We start from the raw sequence: 15992 nt of genomic DNA, 5'->3' as shown, positions 1-15992 counted from the left end.
TAAATTTGCATTTGAGTTCATGTGCTGTAATGTTGAAAACAATAAAAATTGTTTAAATTGTAATACTAATCATATAAAGCTATCATGTAGATAAAACGCTTTAAGTAGACAATGAAATGTAATCTGAAGCTTTTTGTCAAGTGTACTTCCGTTACTTTAATTACAACATACCAATACATGATAAAGCTAATAACCATCAATTTGTGCAGGCCAAAATATCCTTATGCAATTAAAATTAAATATGTATTGCCCACTTTCACTTTCGACTCATTTGTATTGCGTCATCCATAGGTCTTAATAATCGATTTGGCCGTCAAACTGACAAGATTCAAGTACCACTGATGAATCATGATTGGCCGAAACCCGACGTATTGTCACTTCGAATATGAAAAAAAATCCAGCCAATTGAATTGAAATGAATTTATTCTTAATTTCTATTTCTTACATATTTTATCATATTTAAAATAAGTACTGTTTTAATTATACAATGTATTCCATATACAAATATTCTTTTTATAGATTTGCACAATGGCTATGTACATGTACATGATGTAAGAAAGTAGATTTAGTAGAGAAAGATAATGTATGAACATTAAAATGTCAATTTCCGACGATGTTCACTAAATTAATCTGTGAAATATGTATTCCTGTCACAATATTCTACATCGCTTTTAACATCAACATTTTGATTTCTCATGACCCAAATTCAGTACATGATTATAGTTAACTTAGAAGTCCGTGGCGTTCTATTGAAAAGTAACTTAATAATAAATAATTTATAACAGCATGAACAAGTGATATGTAATTTGCATGACTGTATGCTCCTTTTAAAAATAGATCTCAGAGCTTGGCTCATTGTATTTTTACACATCTATCTACTGTTGAAAACCATAATATTTTGGCGTTAAGATTCTTTTATGTTTCATTTGTTGATTGGTTGTTGTGTCATTGCGAATAACCCGCGTCGAATTTACTTTTGTTCGATCATTCATGATAAAGTGATACTTATAAAAAAGAAGATTTGGTATGATACTGTTTATTTGAAGTATATAACGTATGTCATCTCTTCTAACACTGCACTGCCTCAGTTACTAAGTAAAGACATTTTAAATCCTGGGGGAAAAGACTTAACTCAAAGGACAATACTTTAAAGCATATATGACACGTTCGGACGTTTTTGATATATGTCCCTATTAGTAAAACAAATGTTGACAACCATTCCCCCTTTTTAAAACAATTAAAAATGTCAACTTTGCCTTATGGAGTTGAAACATTTTTTTCATTATAATTTGAAATTATAAACTGACAATTTTAGATGTTAATGTACAATCACGCTTATACCAAAAAGAAAAATGCCTTTTGCGAGATCCTAAAGGAAAACCAGTAGAGATTTTATCTAGCAAATCTCAACGTATAGTTTACGCAAAAATCTTCATTGTATACTAAATAAATATTGCCAAGTTGAACGATTGTTGTTTATTACACTTTCGGGTAAAATTATCAGGTGAATATAGCTATCGATTTGCAAACCCATATTTTCGTCCGACTGTCTTCCAGGTGTATGTGTGTTCGAAGCAAATGTGTACCGGCCGAAAACACGAGTGTCCTTTGCTTGATCATAATGTTACATAGATGGAAATCCTGGGAAAGGGACTAACGTATATTGATTTGGGGTTAAATAGGCGAAAGGTTAATGCACAATTACTAACGACATATTGAAAACAGCTTTAGAAAAAAATCAAGAATAAAATGATTGTGTGATTTAATTGCAGATGGTTTTGCGTGGTCAGCTGTTATAGTTACATTTGTTTGCATTACTGTTGTTCTTGTATTGTTTTTTGGTAAGTTATAACAATATATTTTATACATTCATTTTATTTCGTTATCTAGTTCATATTCAAAGCTGATGTCTACGAAAAATATGAACTGTTTTTGGTGTTTCATAAACGATATCTAAGTGGCATTGAATTCCAAAAACGGTTAATTAAACATTAAATTGCAATCAGGCACAAAGCATATTATATATGGTACTCCATTTTGTCCTGTCTACATTTAAAGCCCGTCGTATCGTCTGACCAATTCTTAGAATACTCATCATATCAAACGTGCGAATCAGTATAATAGCATATTTAGAGATTAAAGGCCATAGGAGCTGACACCAATACATATTAGTCTTATGAATATATAGTCAACACCTTGGTAAAAGTAAAAAAAACTAAATAAAACAAACAAAATTCCTTAAAACAATACACGATGAAATGATGGAGCAATTCAAGACAGGAAAAAATCACTTCATGTAATAACACCAGCCGCCGGGCTACTCGTTTTAACAAAATGTTAATAGTAAGGTCTTTCAGCACCAAACGTAGAATTGGTAAATATTTCTAAAATCCAAACATACCTTTTATCAACTATCGGTCATTAAAATTCTCTGGCCTTTAAACTTGCATAGTGTGAAAGTTTAACAGAAAACCAGAAAAGACATAGCTTGCAACCAAACACATGCTTGTTTACATTTACTATATAGATATAAGAAGATGTGGTATGAGTGCCAATGAGACAACTCTCCATCCAAGTCACAATTTGTAAAAGTAAACCATTATAGGTCAAAGTACGGTCTTCAACACGGAACCTTGGCTCACACCGAACAGCAAGCTATAAAGGGCCCCAACATGACTACTGTAAAACCATTCAACCAGGAAAACAAACGGTCTAATCTATATATAAAAAAACGAGAAACACTTATGAACCACATCAACAAACGACAACCACTGAACATCAGGTTCCTGACTTAGGACAGGTGCAAACAAATGCAGCGGGTTTTAACGTTTTAATAGGTACCAACCTTCACCCTTACCTGAAACAATAGTGTAACATCACAACATAGGAAGACACACTATAAAATATCAATTGAAATGGCTTAACTCAATCAAAAGACATTAACACAAACAAGTGAACATACACAGAACGAATAAATTTGATCTATAACACAATGTAAATACAAAATCAATAAAATAAGGGGTGAGATGTTAAACGATATCAGAAAGACAACCATAACCTTGGACAACATGCCGCCAAATGAAATAATGTACACATGTAAATAAAAATAATTTTATTGTAAGGTATACAGTAATGGAATACGGAAATATTTTTTACAAAATAAATAATTTTGTTGTTCATAGTACGAGAACTGAAATGAACATATACATGTTTTACCTGTAGGTGGTTTTGAATGTAATGTTTTTTTTTTTCAGTTTATCGCCTGAGAAAAAATAGAAATAACTTCGGTGAGTTAATTTTAAAAGAAAAATGACATAAAAAAATAACTCATTTCAGTATCACATGATGTTTATTTAATACGATCAGAAACATTACATATGAGTTAGCATCAACGAGACAGTCAGCCTGCTATACATAAACCCAAATGAGATCCAGGACCAACTTAACGTTTTCCTCGGTTTTCATGGTTTTAGGGGTTATTGTTTTTTGGTTTCGACATTTAGTTTTTTGATAAAATAGATGTTGTCGCTTATATCAAGGAAGACTTCTCCTTGCCTTATAGCCCCTTAAACCATAGTTTATTAGTGTTCTTCGCGTCATAAACATTTCAAATATATATCTCAATATTTACTTTGAATGACTGTTTATTTTTACAGGTGTTTCATCAACATCAAGACACGTGCGGGTGGAAGAATCTATACATTCTAAACCTGAGCAGAAAAAGGATCTTCAGACAGGAATGAACGGCTTTAATAAAAATGAAACAACATGCATGATTCCGCATGATGTTTTAGGTATGAAATGTATATATTCATTTGTTATTATCGATAACAAACAATCAATCTTTTGATACAAGGGAATAGCAAAAAATAACAGTAATCTTCAAACATACTTCTTATTAAAGGACGCTACAACAACAGCAGCACCCGATTCTCAAAATAAAACACAAACGAAGACAACACTCAACTAACAAAGTCGCATAACTATAAAGAACATTGTTAATGAATGGTATATGATGATGTATTGAAAATGAATGAAAGACTGCAAAATACAAAGCTGTAGTAGGTCTAAACTTACAATATATATTGATTGTTGGTTGCTTAACGTCCAGTGGCAAATATTTCATGCATATTCAGGACGAGAACAAATTAACAATAAATACAATAGGTAGGTTCTGTAATAGAGGCGTCTGGGACTGAGGTCGGAGAAATTTAAACTGCCACGGGAAATGAGGGTATATTGGATAGGGACAGAAATTTAGCCTTGCAACAGGTCACCTACGGACCCCTCAAAGAGTTGTTGCAAGGGTTCTTAACGTGCAAAGAGCGTGGCACTCTCTTTACACGAGGCATCGGATTTAACGTCCCCATTCTGACCGGACGTGACTGCGAACTTATACATCCCGCACAGCCAAACGGACGCCCCACTTTAGCGAGGGTTTTACCGCCGGTCGGAGGAAGACCAATGATGACCATATTTCTATTCCCCAGTCACCCTTGGGGGCTACAATATATATCCTACGTTGATCTTTCTGTTAGACTTTGTGACACAATGACAATTGCAATACCAATTAGGTTTACCTAATAAAGATTACAACGTACCTCAATGTTTTATTTTTTTTTTTTTATATATAATATTTTTTACATAATATTTTATGTCAATTTTGCATATTTGACAACGTTTGAGGGAACATCATGACATTTTATGATCCAATAACTCATCAAAATATAATAATAAGCAAATATTCAATTGAACATGATTTTATTTTAAATTTTGTTGGATAACGACACTAACAGCTAATGATTAAATACTTATAATCGATGAATTCAATTATAGAAAAAAAAATAATAAAGGAGAGAATTAATTTACGTATGAGCGTACCGCATGTGCTAAGTATCAGTGATATGAGCAAACGCTTTAAACAAAAAAATATTTTACACTCCTTACATGTGATTCGAAGCATAAAAATAATAGCCTGTGTATGTCATTATAAACTCTGATTAGAATGGAATTTACAGTTTACTAAAACATTTACCTCATTTGATAGCTATCATGTTTTGTGTCCAATTGGAATTTTACTTTTGGGTTTCTACTTATTTCATTGTTTTTAAAGTTTAAAGGTTAATGCTTTCCTCTGTTTTTAAACTGAACTAGTAGAAAACGTCGTAAACGTACAAATTAACATTCGAATCCAATAATGTGAAGTTTTGTTAATTTATTGCGACAATAAGAATTCAAAACACTTTAAACAAAACGGCAAATGTTATCTAGTTCGTCCGAAGAATTATTAGAAAGATATATAAATTAGTTGATTCATACTGTATCATCATCCTATGACTTATCGGTGTCCATTTTTCGTAGTAAATGTACATTACGATTTGGTGCCATCTTTATTCCGGTTCTTAATTTTTTACATTTATATATCTTTTATGCTACCAAATTAGGAACAGCCTCACGGGGAAAAGGGGGGGGGGGGGGTTATAATTATTCCAATTTGTGAATAAGAATTGTATTTCCAGACAAAAGAGAAAAAACAATTATTCCGAAAATTTACTAAAAATTTGTTAAAAAAATTTGTTTTACCGTGGTAACATTTTTTATTAAACAAGTGAACAAAACATAGCATCCCCCTTTTATGAATATACTTACACAGTGACTTGGATTAATCATACACCATAACAATTCATTTGTTTCTTGCTTCATGTGTTTATTGTAAGTGGACAGTGATATATAACTTTTACTAGATCTGCCTACATGTACCCTGCTTGAACAATTTCGTCAACGTTTTATTGGCTTTTATGCCAGGTATGACTTAACTATATTTATATTCATTAGTGCGTTTTTCACATAAATATGATCAGTAAAATACATTTTACAGTTCAGCAAAATATCATTTTGTTTAAGCAGTTGCTCTTATCAAATATTAATGGCAAAGTCTAAAAATGAATGAAGATAATTTTGATAGTGTTTGTTGTTTTGCAATAATTGTAAGAAATTTGAAGCCCCAAAGCAAATCTGAAGACAAAATTTGAAAATATAAATACTAATGTCCGACAGACCAATGTGTGAGTGATAAACATCCGTATGCTGTTATGTGGTAGATCTTTAATGAATTATTTTTTAGATTTTCGAATTTTCCTTTGACTTTTTTTTTTTTATCTATGACTATTATTGTATCCTCTTTGTGTTATTTTATTTAAATGTTCAAAAAGACTCGTATCAAAAACCTGACTTGGTCTATTGAACATGAGTAAATTAGAGATTTTTTTTGATTCAATGAGCTTTAGATAAGTATGCCTAACAACCGTTTGTACCTGAATTACCAACGTAGTAAGCAGTTTTAATAAGCGCTACTTGTCCTTCATTCTGTCCTCTTGTCTGAAAGACCTTGGCAGAAAATGTTTAGCAGAGTTTTGTTTGGCTTCTATGCAACGGAATGATTTCGTATTTGGTGTACAGCTTGATGAGGCTGCGTTGTAGCGTCAAAGCAATTTCCTGCCAGAAAAAGAATAATTCAAAAAGAGCAATACTATTCTTCGTATAATTGTATTCTGAGATATAAAATAATGAGAAAATATCTAGATAACAAAAATAATTATGATATTTAGCTAGATAATTGAAATGGAGGCAATTTTTCCAAAAAAAAAAACCATTAATGATAGTATTACAACTTGTTTTCTTTTTCTAAGGGAGGAGGATCTACATTTTATTAATTAAACTCGTAAATCGACTTCTTGGTTGTGACAGTGATTCAGAACATTTTACCTATTATGGAAAGAGTTAATATTTCAATTGAAATCTTTATACGAAATATTTTATTAACTTACCAATTATTGTGAAACAAATTCTTTTTAAATTCAAATGTTGAAAGTTGTTAACATACGCGAAACATTGTCAGTGTATACGTATACATTTCGGATGATATTTAATCCATGATTATATGTCAAATTTCACTCGCATGGAAAACAATTAGCACTCAACCTGCCTATTGGTGTGCTTAAAATTTTGATCGAAATGACGTTTGTCTTGCATTTTCACTTTTCCAGATTTACAAAAAAAGGAAATAATGAAATGGAGAGAAAGACATGTGCTCTTTGAAGAAACTACTGCGTCAAAAACAGTTTCGGCTAAAATGAAAACCCATGGATTTGTAATATTATCAGGTCCCCCTGGATCCGGTAAATCTGCCATAGCATATAACACAGCTTTTATATTAGAAAAGGATGCGGAATTTAATATTTTACCTGTCTCGTCACCAGAAGAAATCCGAAAGTTCTTACTGCCTGAAACAAAACAGGTATTCGTAATTGATGATCCCGTAGGCAAATATACTGTTGATGACTCACGTATTCAGCGATGGAAAAATGAAGAAACTTTTATCAAACAAACATTTACAGAATGTAAGAATACGAAACTTATACTAACGTGCAGATCGTACATTTACAATTCTGGGTTTTGTCGCAAATTACAAATCTCGCCAATACACTGTGATTTGCTATCACATGGTTTGAAATTGTCTTTAGTTGAAAGAACAAAAATCTGCCACAGGTATAACATACCAAAGTTAAATGACGATACTATCATGATGTATGAGTTCTTGCCTTTGTTATGTGTTGTTTACTCAAGACAAGAGGATTCAGCTTTGGCTTTTTTAAATCCAAAAAAAGTCCTTGCAGAAGAAATGATTAACACGAAGGAAAAATCTGATATAGGTTTTCTTGCAATTGCTTTACTTGTAGTGCGAAATAACTATATTGGTAGGCAAACGTTAAGCCTTGAGAATCTTACAAGTAAAGAGTTGTTAAATGATCTGTACAATGAATGTGGATTTAAATACTTCCCATCGACTTCGGTTCTTCTATCATCCTTATGCGACTTGATTGGAACATACATAAACGAAACGGAGGACGGATTTTCTTGTATTCACGATACGCTATTCGAAAACCTTGCGTTTATAGTAGGGAGCAGTATCATTCATTGTTTAATTAAATATGGAAGTAGTGTGTTTGTGGCCAATCGATTGCAGCTAGTTTCTATACAAGAAAAACATGACGAATTGGTAATCATGGTGGAACGGGAACAGGAAGAATTATATTTCCAAAGACTACTTATGGATATAAGAGAAGGATATCATAGCCATGTGTTTACTGGTATACAGATGAAGTATTCACGATTTAGATCAAAACTGCTAACATTTCTTAAACGTCTAAAAGCTGAAGATTTAACTGGCGATAAAAATAATTCTACACCTCTTCATAGTGTATCAGAACACGGCTTTGATGATTTAGCACATGCATTTATGCAATTAAGAAAAGACCAGCTAATTCATCAAGACAAAAACAAAAGAACGCCACTGTACATGGCTTGTTGTGGGGGCCATGACAAAGTCGCGCTTACACTTCTTGCGATCGACAAATCTTCATTTGATATTACAAATAATGACGACTTGACCCCTTTCGATGCTGCTTCAAATAATGGTCATTCGTCTACAGTACGTTTACTTCTAAAGTACGGTGCAAACATTGATAGGCAAGATAAAAAGACGAAAAGAACAGCGTTGCAAAGAGCTTGCAAAAATGGACACAGTGATATAGTAAATTTCCTATTGACTAAAAAATCTGCCGCTGACAATTTAGATATATATGGACTAAAAGCGATTCATATAGCATGTCAAAGTGGTCATTTAAAAATTGTTGAACTTCTTCTTCAATATAAAGATATGATAAATGAATCTGATGCTTATGGCAGAACACCTCTTTTTATAGCTTGTGAAAACAATCATCAAAACATAGTTGACATCCTTTTAAAAGGCAAGGCAAATGTAAATCAAAGAAGCAAAATAAATATTTCACCTCTTTATAAAGCATGTCAAATTAGAAATGAATATATAGTAGGACGATTACTAGATAAATCTGCAAATGTAAATGCTCAGTCTGGTGATGGCTCCTCGCCATTGTACATCGCTTGTTTTAAAGGTGAAAATAAAATTGTTGAAATGCTTATAGACAAAAAAGCTGAGGTGAACATAGCTACTAAACAAGGATTTACGCCGTTTTTAATAAGTTGTAGTGAAGACCATTTAGAAATATGTGAATTATTGCAACTAAGTGGTGCAAATATCAACACAGCCGATAAATTTGAGTTTACTCCACTTCATGTTGCGTGCAGAGAAAAACATGAACGTATTGTAAGATTTTTAATAGAACAAAATGCAAATATTAATGCGGTTAACAGAAAAAAAGAGTCGCCGTTATACATTTCATGTATCAATGACAGTTCCGACATTGTTAAACTTTTATTAAAAAAGGATGCAGATGTAAAACTTTGCGAAGAAAAGGGGAATTCTCCGCTTCATGCCGCATGTCTAAAAGGAAACAAACAAATAGTTCAATTATTACTGGATAGAAAAGCCGATAAACATAAAAGAAATAAAGATGGAAAGACTCCATTTGAAATAGTACAAGGAGGTGAACATGATAAAATGGTAGAGCTGTTGAACCGTGATAAAGAATGTGAATGGACGGAAATTGTCAATAAGAATAAATAATTTGTATAATAACCAGAATTTTGTATAAATATTTTACAACCTTAATGCGTTTTATTAACATGTTGATAACCTTACAGCTGGAGATAAAATTTCTATATACAATATATATTTTTGCGCAATATGTTACATGGTTTATATCCGTTTTTGTTTATTAGTAGTAATTACACGATAAGTGTTCACTTAAGATAGAAACAATGAATGAGAGATAATATCAAGACAGCAATAGAAAAACAGAGCTCGAGGTGCATTAAAGACAGATATGACTAAAACAAAAAGACGGAAAAAATAACAAAACACTAAATCGAAAACAATAGATTGAACAATACTTATATAAACAAGGAGATGTCGAATGATTGCCAATGAGACAATTATCCTCCGGAATCGAAATGACGTTCTTGAAAACAACTTTCGGTGACCGTACCGCCTTCAAAAATGAATAAAACGTATACTGTATTGTCAGATAATAACTGTCCCAAAATGACAAAGAGTTAAAAAAAATAGAAAATAAATGGACTTTTTTATAACTAAACCATTAAACCAAAATAGACCAACAAACGTCGCCCTCGCAATAACAGGCTCCTGACTTGAGACAGGCACATTAAGGATGTTTCGAGGTTAACCATGTTTGTTAGCGCTCAACTCTTCCATTTGAGATTTACATTTCCCAACTCATTCGCTATTAAAGAGCTTGCAACTGCTACTCATACTATACTTTAAGAAAACGTCACTAGTGTCTGAGTAGAAAGTTGATGAACCAGATTTATGTAAAGAAAAAGCATCTCGTCCTTTATCTAAAAATATCATCGAAAGATACCAAGACCTTGTTCATAAATACTCTGTATCAACTTCACAAATAGTACATCCTGGTCTTGAAGCATAGATTCTAGGTAATGACGTTGTTTATCATCTTAATTACGTGTTATAGTATTCTTTTGAATTGTCTTTATGTTTTTTTATTCTTTACTGTTTAGTACAGTTTTGGTAATATCCTTTTGGCATGGCTCGGTATTTATGCATTCCGCCATTGTGTTATTGTGCTATGGTAATTTTTTGTATTTTTGTCTTTCATCTTTGCTTATGTGCCTTGTCTAAAGAGTATCTACATGCCATTTTTGTTTTGTTTTTTTGTTCACTCAGTTGTTTGTTTTATAGTGATTACGATTATAACAATATGTTGATTGCTGTACCCCAATTTCGACATTTTTACCTATTATGTCTGTATATTTTGCTCGGACATTGTTGTCTATATAATGGAATTTTACGCGACTCTCAAGTAAGTGAGAGGTTTAGCTAACTATAAAACCAGGTTTAATCCACCATGAATTGGGACAGGCGCAAACATGCGGAGAGGTTAAACATGTTTTATGAGATCTCAACCCTCCCCTATACCTTTAGCCAATGTAGAATAAACAAACACACAGCAATGCGCACAGTATACTCATTTAAAAGAAGTCTCAGTCCGATATAAGAATAGGTAACAGAAGAAACTAAGCAAAATGACAATGGCAAACAATAATGAACTATCTCTTCCTGATAATTACAAGATGGCACCGCTGTTCCCGGTCCAGCATCTATTTGTTTTACAAATTGATGCACGTGTTAACGCTATGGAATCCATCTACGAAAAATACGCAAGTTTTACTGCTTTAAAAGAAGAATTGAAAAAAAGAAATGCTAGAATTTCAGGACGAAAGAAAGAATTAATTGAAAGGTTTGTAATGTGTTCAATCTAATTTTGTAATAAAAGTAAAATATATGCGTATCTTACTTCGGACGCCGGTCGTAAACAATGAACTTTTTATGAAGGCAGAAATTGTAAATAAAGTTTATTTACAGATAATTCTCATCATAATAACGGTCTTGTTATGTTTAAAATGTCTATGGTTCTATTAAATATATAAGTAAAGAGTTAAAAAAAAACAAATGTTGTCAATAAATGATGTGATGACATCGTTTTCGTTCTCGGTCTCTCATAGTTTTTGGAAGTTGGAAAATCATGCCGACGTGAACACGATGGTTATTATGACGTTGGGGGAAAAAGACTTAATTTTTACAATATTTATTACTTAATAAAAATTCAAAGCATACTGAAAAAAAAATAATGTTCATGAACGATTCGAGACTATCAAGTTGTGTGCACCCGTAAAGTTAATAAGAGGGGTTATCATTTTTGCACGTTGATTGTCAACTAACCCGTTTTTAAACAACCATGTACATGATGTACTTGCTTTATTTTGCCTTTCATATTAATGATAAAAATTGCTTGTATTACAAAGCATTATTAATTATTTGTGTGTGCCGGTTTGGTAGTCTGACTGTGTAATTTTGGGATGATATAAGTGTCAGCAGAGACATATGTCTATGGTGTCAGATTATCGTAGTGTTATTAACTATTTCATGCCAAGATGAACTCTCGAGGATGAACTGCTTGTCAGAAAATTACAAAAGTTCCCAATGTCAAATGAATAAAATTCAATTAAAAAATAAAAAGGATATTGCCATACAATTTAGATAATTTTGATAAAGGTTGATGTTAAGACTATTTACGAAGTGGATTTTTTTTTTTTTATTATTATTAAACAAGAAATCAAGAAAATAGTATTACTTAAGTGGATATTTGATTTTTTTCATCTTATTAATTTTCTTTCTCTATTTTTTTTAGGCTGGTGGCATATGACAAGAATTAAAACTTTGGACTGACAACAGTTAGAACCTGAATACAAGATGACCTTACCTGATCCTTCCACATACTTTGATGTCAATTCTGATACTAAATTTAATAGAACAAACAAAAGGAAATACTTAATGATTATTTAGCTTTGTATGACAAACAGCCTGATGAACATATTTAACGGTTTTATAATGAAAGGACTATTCGTTACTTTCGACTCTCATTTGACTGTGACAATACATATATTTCATCCAGTTGCCATGCACAATATAAGAAAACCATATCCAATGAAATTGACATTCTTTTAGACAAGGCAGGTACCATCATTGAAGCTCAGTGTGAATGTCCCGCTGGTGAAGGACCTAATGCCCATTGTAAACATGTTTGCACGGTTATGTATGGCGCCATTGTGTTCACGGAGTATAAAACAGTCAAAGTTGAAGAAACTTGCACACAAAAACTTCAGATTTTTCATAAATGCCAAAAGATTTTAGGTAGTCCCTTAAAATCTCAAATTTGGATATGCCAGGTGCTGATGAATTTATAAATATGGACTTTGATCCTAGACCTGAATATCTTAGGAATGTCCCAGCGTACCAGGATTTTTTCAGGAATACTTGCCTTAACTTTCCAGGAATTTCTGAAAAGCCTATTTTTCAAACATTTCAGCCTACTAATACATTTGCAGTAGCGCATGACCATGATTATCTTAAATTAACGCCAGAAGATATTTTTTTAGAAAAAAATTCGGTTTAAAGTATAACGAAAGAAAAAAAATTGTGCAATTGAAGAGAGAACAAGGGGTCAAGCAAATAACATAACTTGGAAAGTAGAAAGAACAAGGCGACTTCCTTCTTCAAAGTTTGGTAGGATCTGTAAAGCAACTGAACGAACAGAAAAGCAACTGAACGAACAGATTTGTTCAAGTTGGCCAAATCCTTGATGGTAGTGACAGACATAAAAACTGCACCATTAGAACATGGTAGAATGCACACTTGTTGTCTGTCATGCTGAGAAATTAAAAGTCAATGACATAAAATATGTGCAAGTTTGCAGAGATGACAAATTTATTTCAGAAATGATTATCAAACTTACAACGTTCTTTAATGAGTATTTTAAGCCAGCATTACTTGAAAAAATGTTTTACAGACCATATTATGAATTAATATTTATGAATGAACAAAGGAGTTCTTAATTAAGAAAAAAATTACATCTCGTTGGTTGGTCACTGTCATAATAGTTGTCTCATTGGCATTTTAACCACATCTCCATATTTTTAAGACAATATCATACATTTTAGAAGAAAATGATTCAACCCAAAAACAAAAACTAGTCACAAGATCTTTGAAATTCTTTACACGGTATGGGTTTTTCTCATTGTTGGAGGCTGTACAGTTGCCTGTAACTACTTGCACCCATTTCTTATGCACTCTAGTTCGATACACTCACTGGATACCATAAAACATCTCCTTATTTTTATATGTAGTACAATATACATGTACATGTAATTGTGAATATATATATCAGAACAAAATTCATTGTGTCACTTTCGTTTTATGCATCCTTTGGTACAATACAAGATCTAAAATTACATAACATAAAACAACTAAATGTTATGTCAGATGCAAGTTTTGTTTCAGTTCCATTCATAGGATTTGTCAGAATTTTGTGTTTTATCAAGTCCAATAATTCGCTCAATATGCACACGTTTACTGGAGACTTTTCTGTCCCGTAAAAGAGTTTTCCCACTTATTATTTTTCTCTTTTAAAAAAATGTTGGAATATTAACGGCAACATCCATTCTAGCAAACAAGTCTTGCACATTAAATCCCTTATCTGCCATCACACTGTCACCTGGATCACACAATTGAATTATTTTACATCGTTCAACTATTTGACGGTTACTGGTACAACGACCATATGCATTGGAGACATAGTTTACTACCCAACCAGGTGTCGAACCTACAAGTATTTTCATAGTGTTTCTGTTTTTATAAGAAGAAAAAGTTGCTTGTTGAGCTCTTTTGTTGTTTTTTTTTTCAAGGGACATTCTGTGCCATTGATAATAATCCTAGTTGTAGGAATCTTTGATTTAAAGTCAGATGGAAAAAAATACCTGACTAAACTACTAGATGGCCATGTGTTAACCTCTCGCCACTGTTTGGACATAAATACAGTCCACGTATACACAATATTCTTAACACTAGATTCAGTTATTGAAAAAAACATCTCGACAGTTCGAAGTTTGTTGTATAACGCCTCCATTTCATCAAAGTAATAAAAAACTGATTTTCAACTGACACGCTATCAATTTGAAAATGTATGTTACGTAAAAATGTGCTGCTGGACCAAGTGTGGTCAAAACAAATAAAAATTTTGTATACGATTCTTAACCAGTATAATAATGCATGGCAGTGTCATCATTTGAGAAATTCTCTGCTGAAAACATAGGCAATGATGGTGTTTGCGTAATTTCATCTGAGAACCTCAACAGTAGCTCTGTAGTTGGTGGTGGACAGTCATCAATCCTTTCTGCAGTATAAACTACTTCCTCAGGAAAACCAACTTCACATTCAAAACTTTCCTCTAGATTTCTCCTACAACTTTCATTCAATTTAGTTCTTTTGCTTTCACGGGAAACTGTCCTGTTTTTTTTTTTCGCTGACGCTTCAGTCTCTTGCTTGGTCTAGGAAAATAGGCTTGGAATAGCAGTAGGCAAAAGTCTCTGTATGGAGGGTTTGTGACCTGAAAAAGGTTATAAAACATTAGTTTTACAAAATTGAACGATCCTTTCCATTAGCAATGTATACTTTGAATAAGACGTACTAACTGGCAAAATATTAATTATTATTTATTCATTTACAATGTGGATAAAACTATGTTTGCCTGATTCAATGTATGGTATTTAAAGGATAAATACTGAAAGAGTTATGCAATACATGTACCTAAATAACTATAACATAAATGAGAACATGTTATTGTTTTGCTCCTGTTAACATGAGATTTTTTTTTCAAGAAAGCCTGTGCATTCCTGGCATTGGCATAATTACAGTACTGCTAAAATGATTCTCAGTATGATATATCTCTTATGAGAAATCATTACAAATCTATGTACGACAAGGTATATACATTAACATGTAGAATTCACCAAAAAATCTTAATAAACAGATCACATTGTATCGTACAAATTAACGACCCCCTTTTATTCTAAAACGAATATTGCGGTTGTAAACAGACTTTGGTTTATTCACATAGCGATTATATATATAACTGTATATATTTCTAAAGGAAAATAAAGTTTTACCATGAATAGTTTCCTGTACGTAGTCGTTTTCTGTAAAATGTGCCTTGCAAACAACAGCTGATTGGGATGGATTCCATGATTTCATCGTGTTCTCGTCAATCTGCGTATAGCGTTGATCCAACTTTTCCTTCTTTCTAAGTGATTTGGAAATACGTGTCCTCCTCTTAAATGACACCCAGGTACACAACAACACGTATTAGGCATCGTTAAATAAACATGTGATAGTAAATTTGTCTACCACGGCGCCACCTATTCAGGAACGATAGTTTGCTACTTTTTAGAATTATACATAAATTAACAAAGGAATACTAGCAGTTACTGACATGCCAGCTCCAGACCTCAATTAAACTGATTGACCGATTATGTCCTCATTATATGAAAATCAAGCACAATCCCTCCCGTTAGGGGTTAAGTATCATACCGTCATACAACAATATACGAGATATATACAATATATAAAGAACATAACC

General features: G+C 32.4%; 1 protein-coding gene across 1 annotated transcript; it reads left to right on the top strand.

Annotated features, from left to right (window-relative positions):
- The first annotated feature begins 572 nt into the window (after positions 1-572).
- LOC127715233 (ankyrin repeat domain-containing protein 50-like) lies at positions 573-9678 on the top strand. Its single transcript, XM_052221254.1, has 4 exons — positions 573-1841; positions 3255-3287; positions 3657-3794; positions 7047-9678. The coding sequence occupies exons 3-4, from the start codon at positions 3740-3742 to the stop codon at positions 9545-9547; spliced, it is 2556 nt and encodes an 851-aa protein (XP_052077214.1). The 5' UTR covers positions 573-1841; positions 3255-3287; positions 3657-3739; the 3' UTR covers positions 9548-9678.
- The last annotated feature ends 6314 nt before the right edge of the window (positions 9679-15992 follow it).

This window comes from Mytilus californianus, unplaced genomic scaffold, assembly GCF_021869535.1.
Source record: "Mytilus californianus isolate M0D057914Y unplaced genomic scaffold, xbMytCali1.0.p SCAF_9, whole genome shotgun sequence".
In the NCBI taxonomy this organism is placed as follows: domain Eukaryota; kingdom Metazoa; phylum Mollusca; class Bivalvia; order Mytilida; family Mytilidae; genus Mytilus; species Mytilus californianus.
This window is presented reverse-complemented; position numbering and strand designations above follow the sequence as displayed.

Bases quoted from the DNA above. Each gene is read 5' to 3' on its own strand.
- LOC127715233 (XM_052221254.1), top strand. From the start codon at position 3,740: ATGAACGGCTTTAATAAAAATGAAACAACATGCATGATTCCGCATGAT. The intron at 3,795-7,046 runs GTATGAAATGTA...TCACTTTTCCAG, and splicing joins GATTCCGCATGATGTTTTAG to ATTTACAAAAAAAGGAAATA.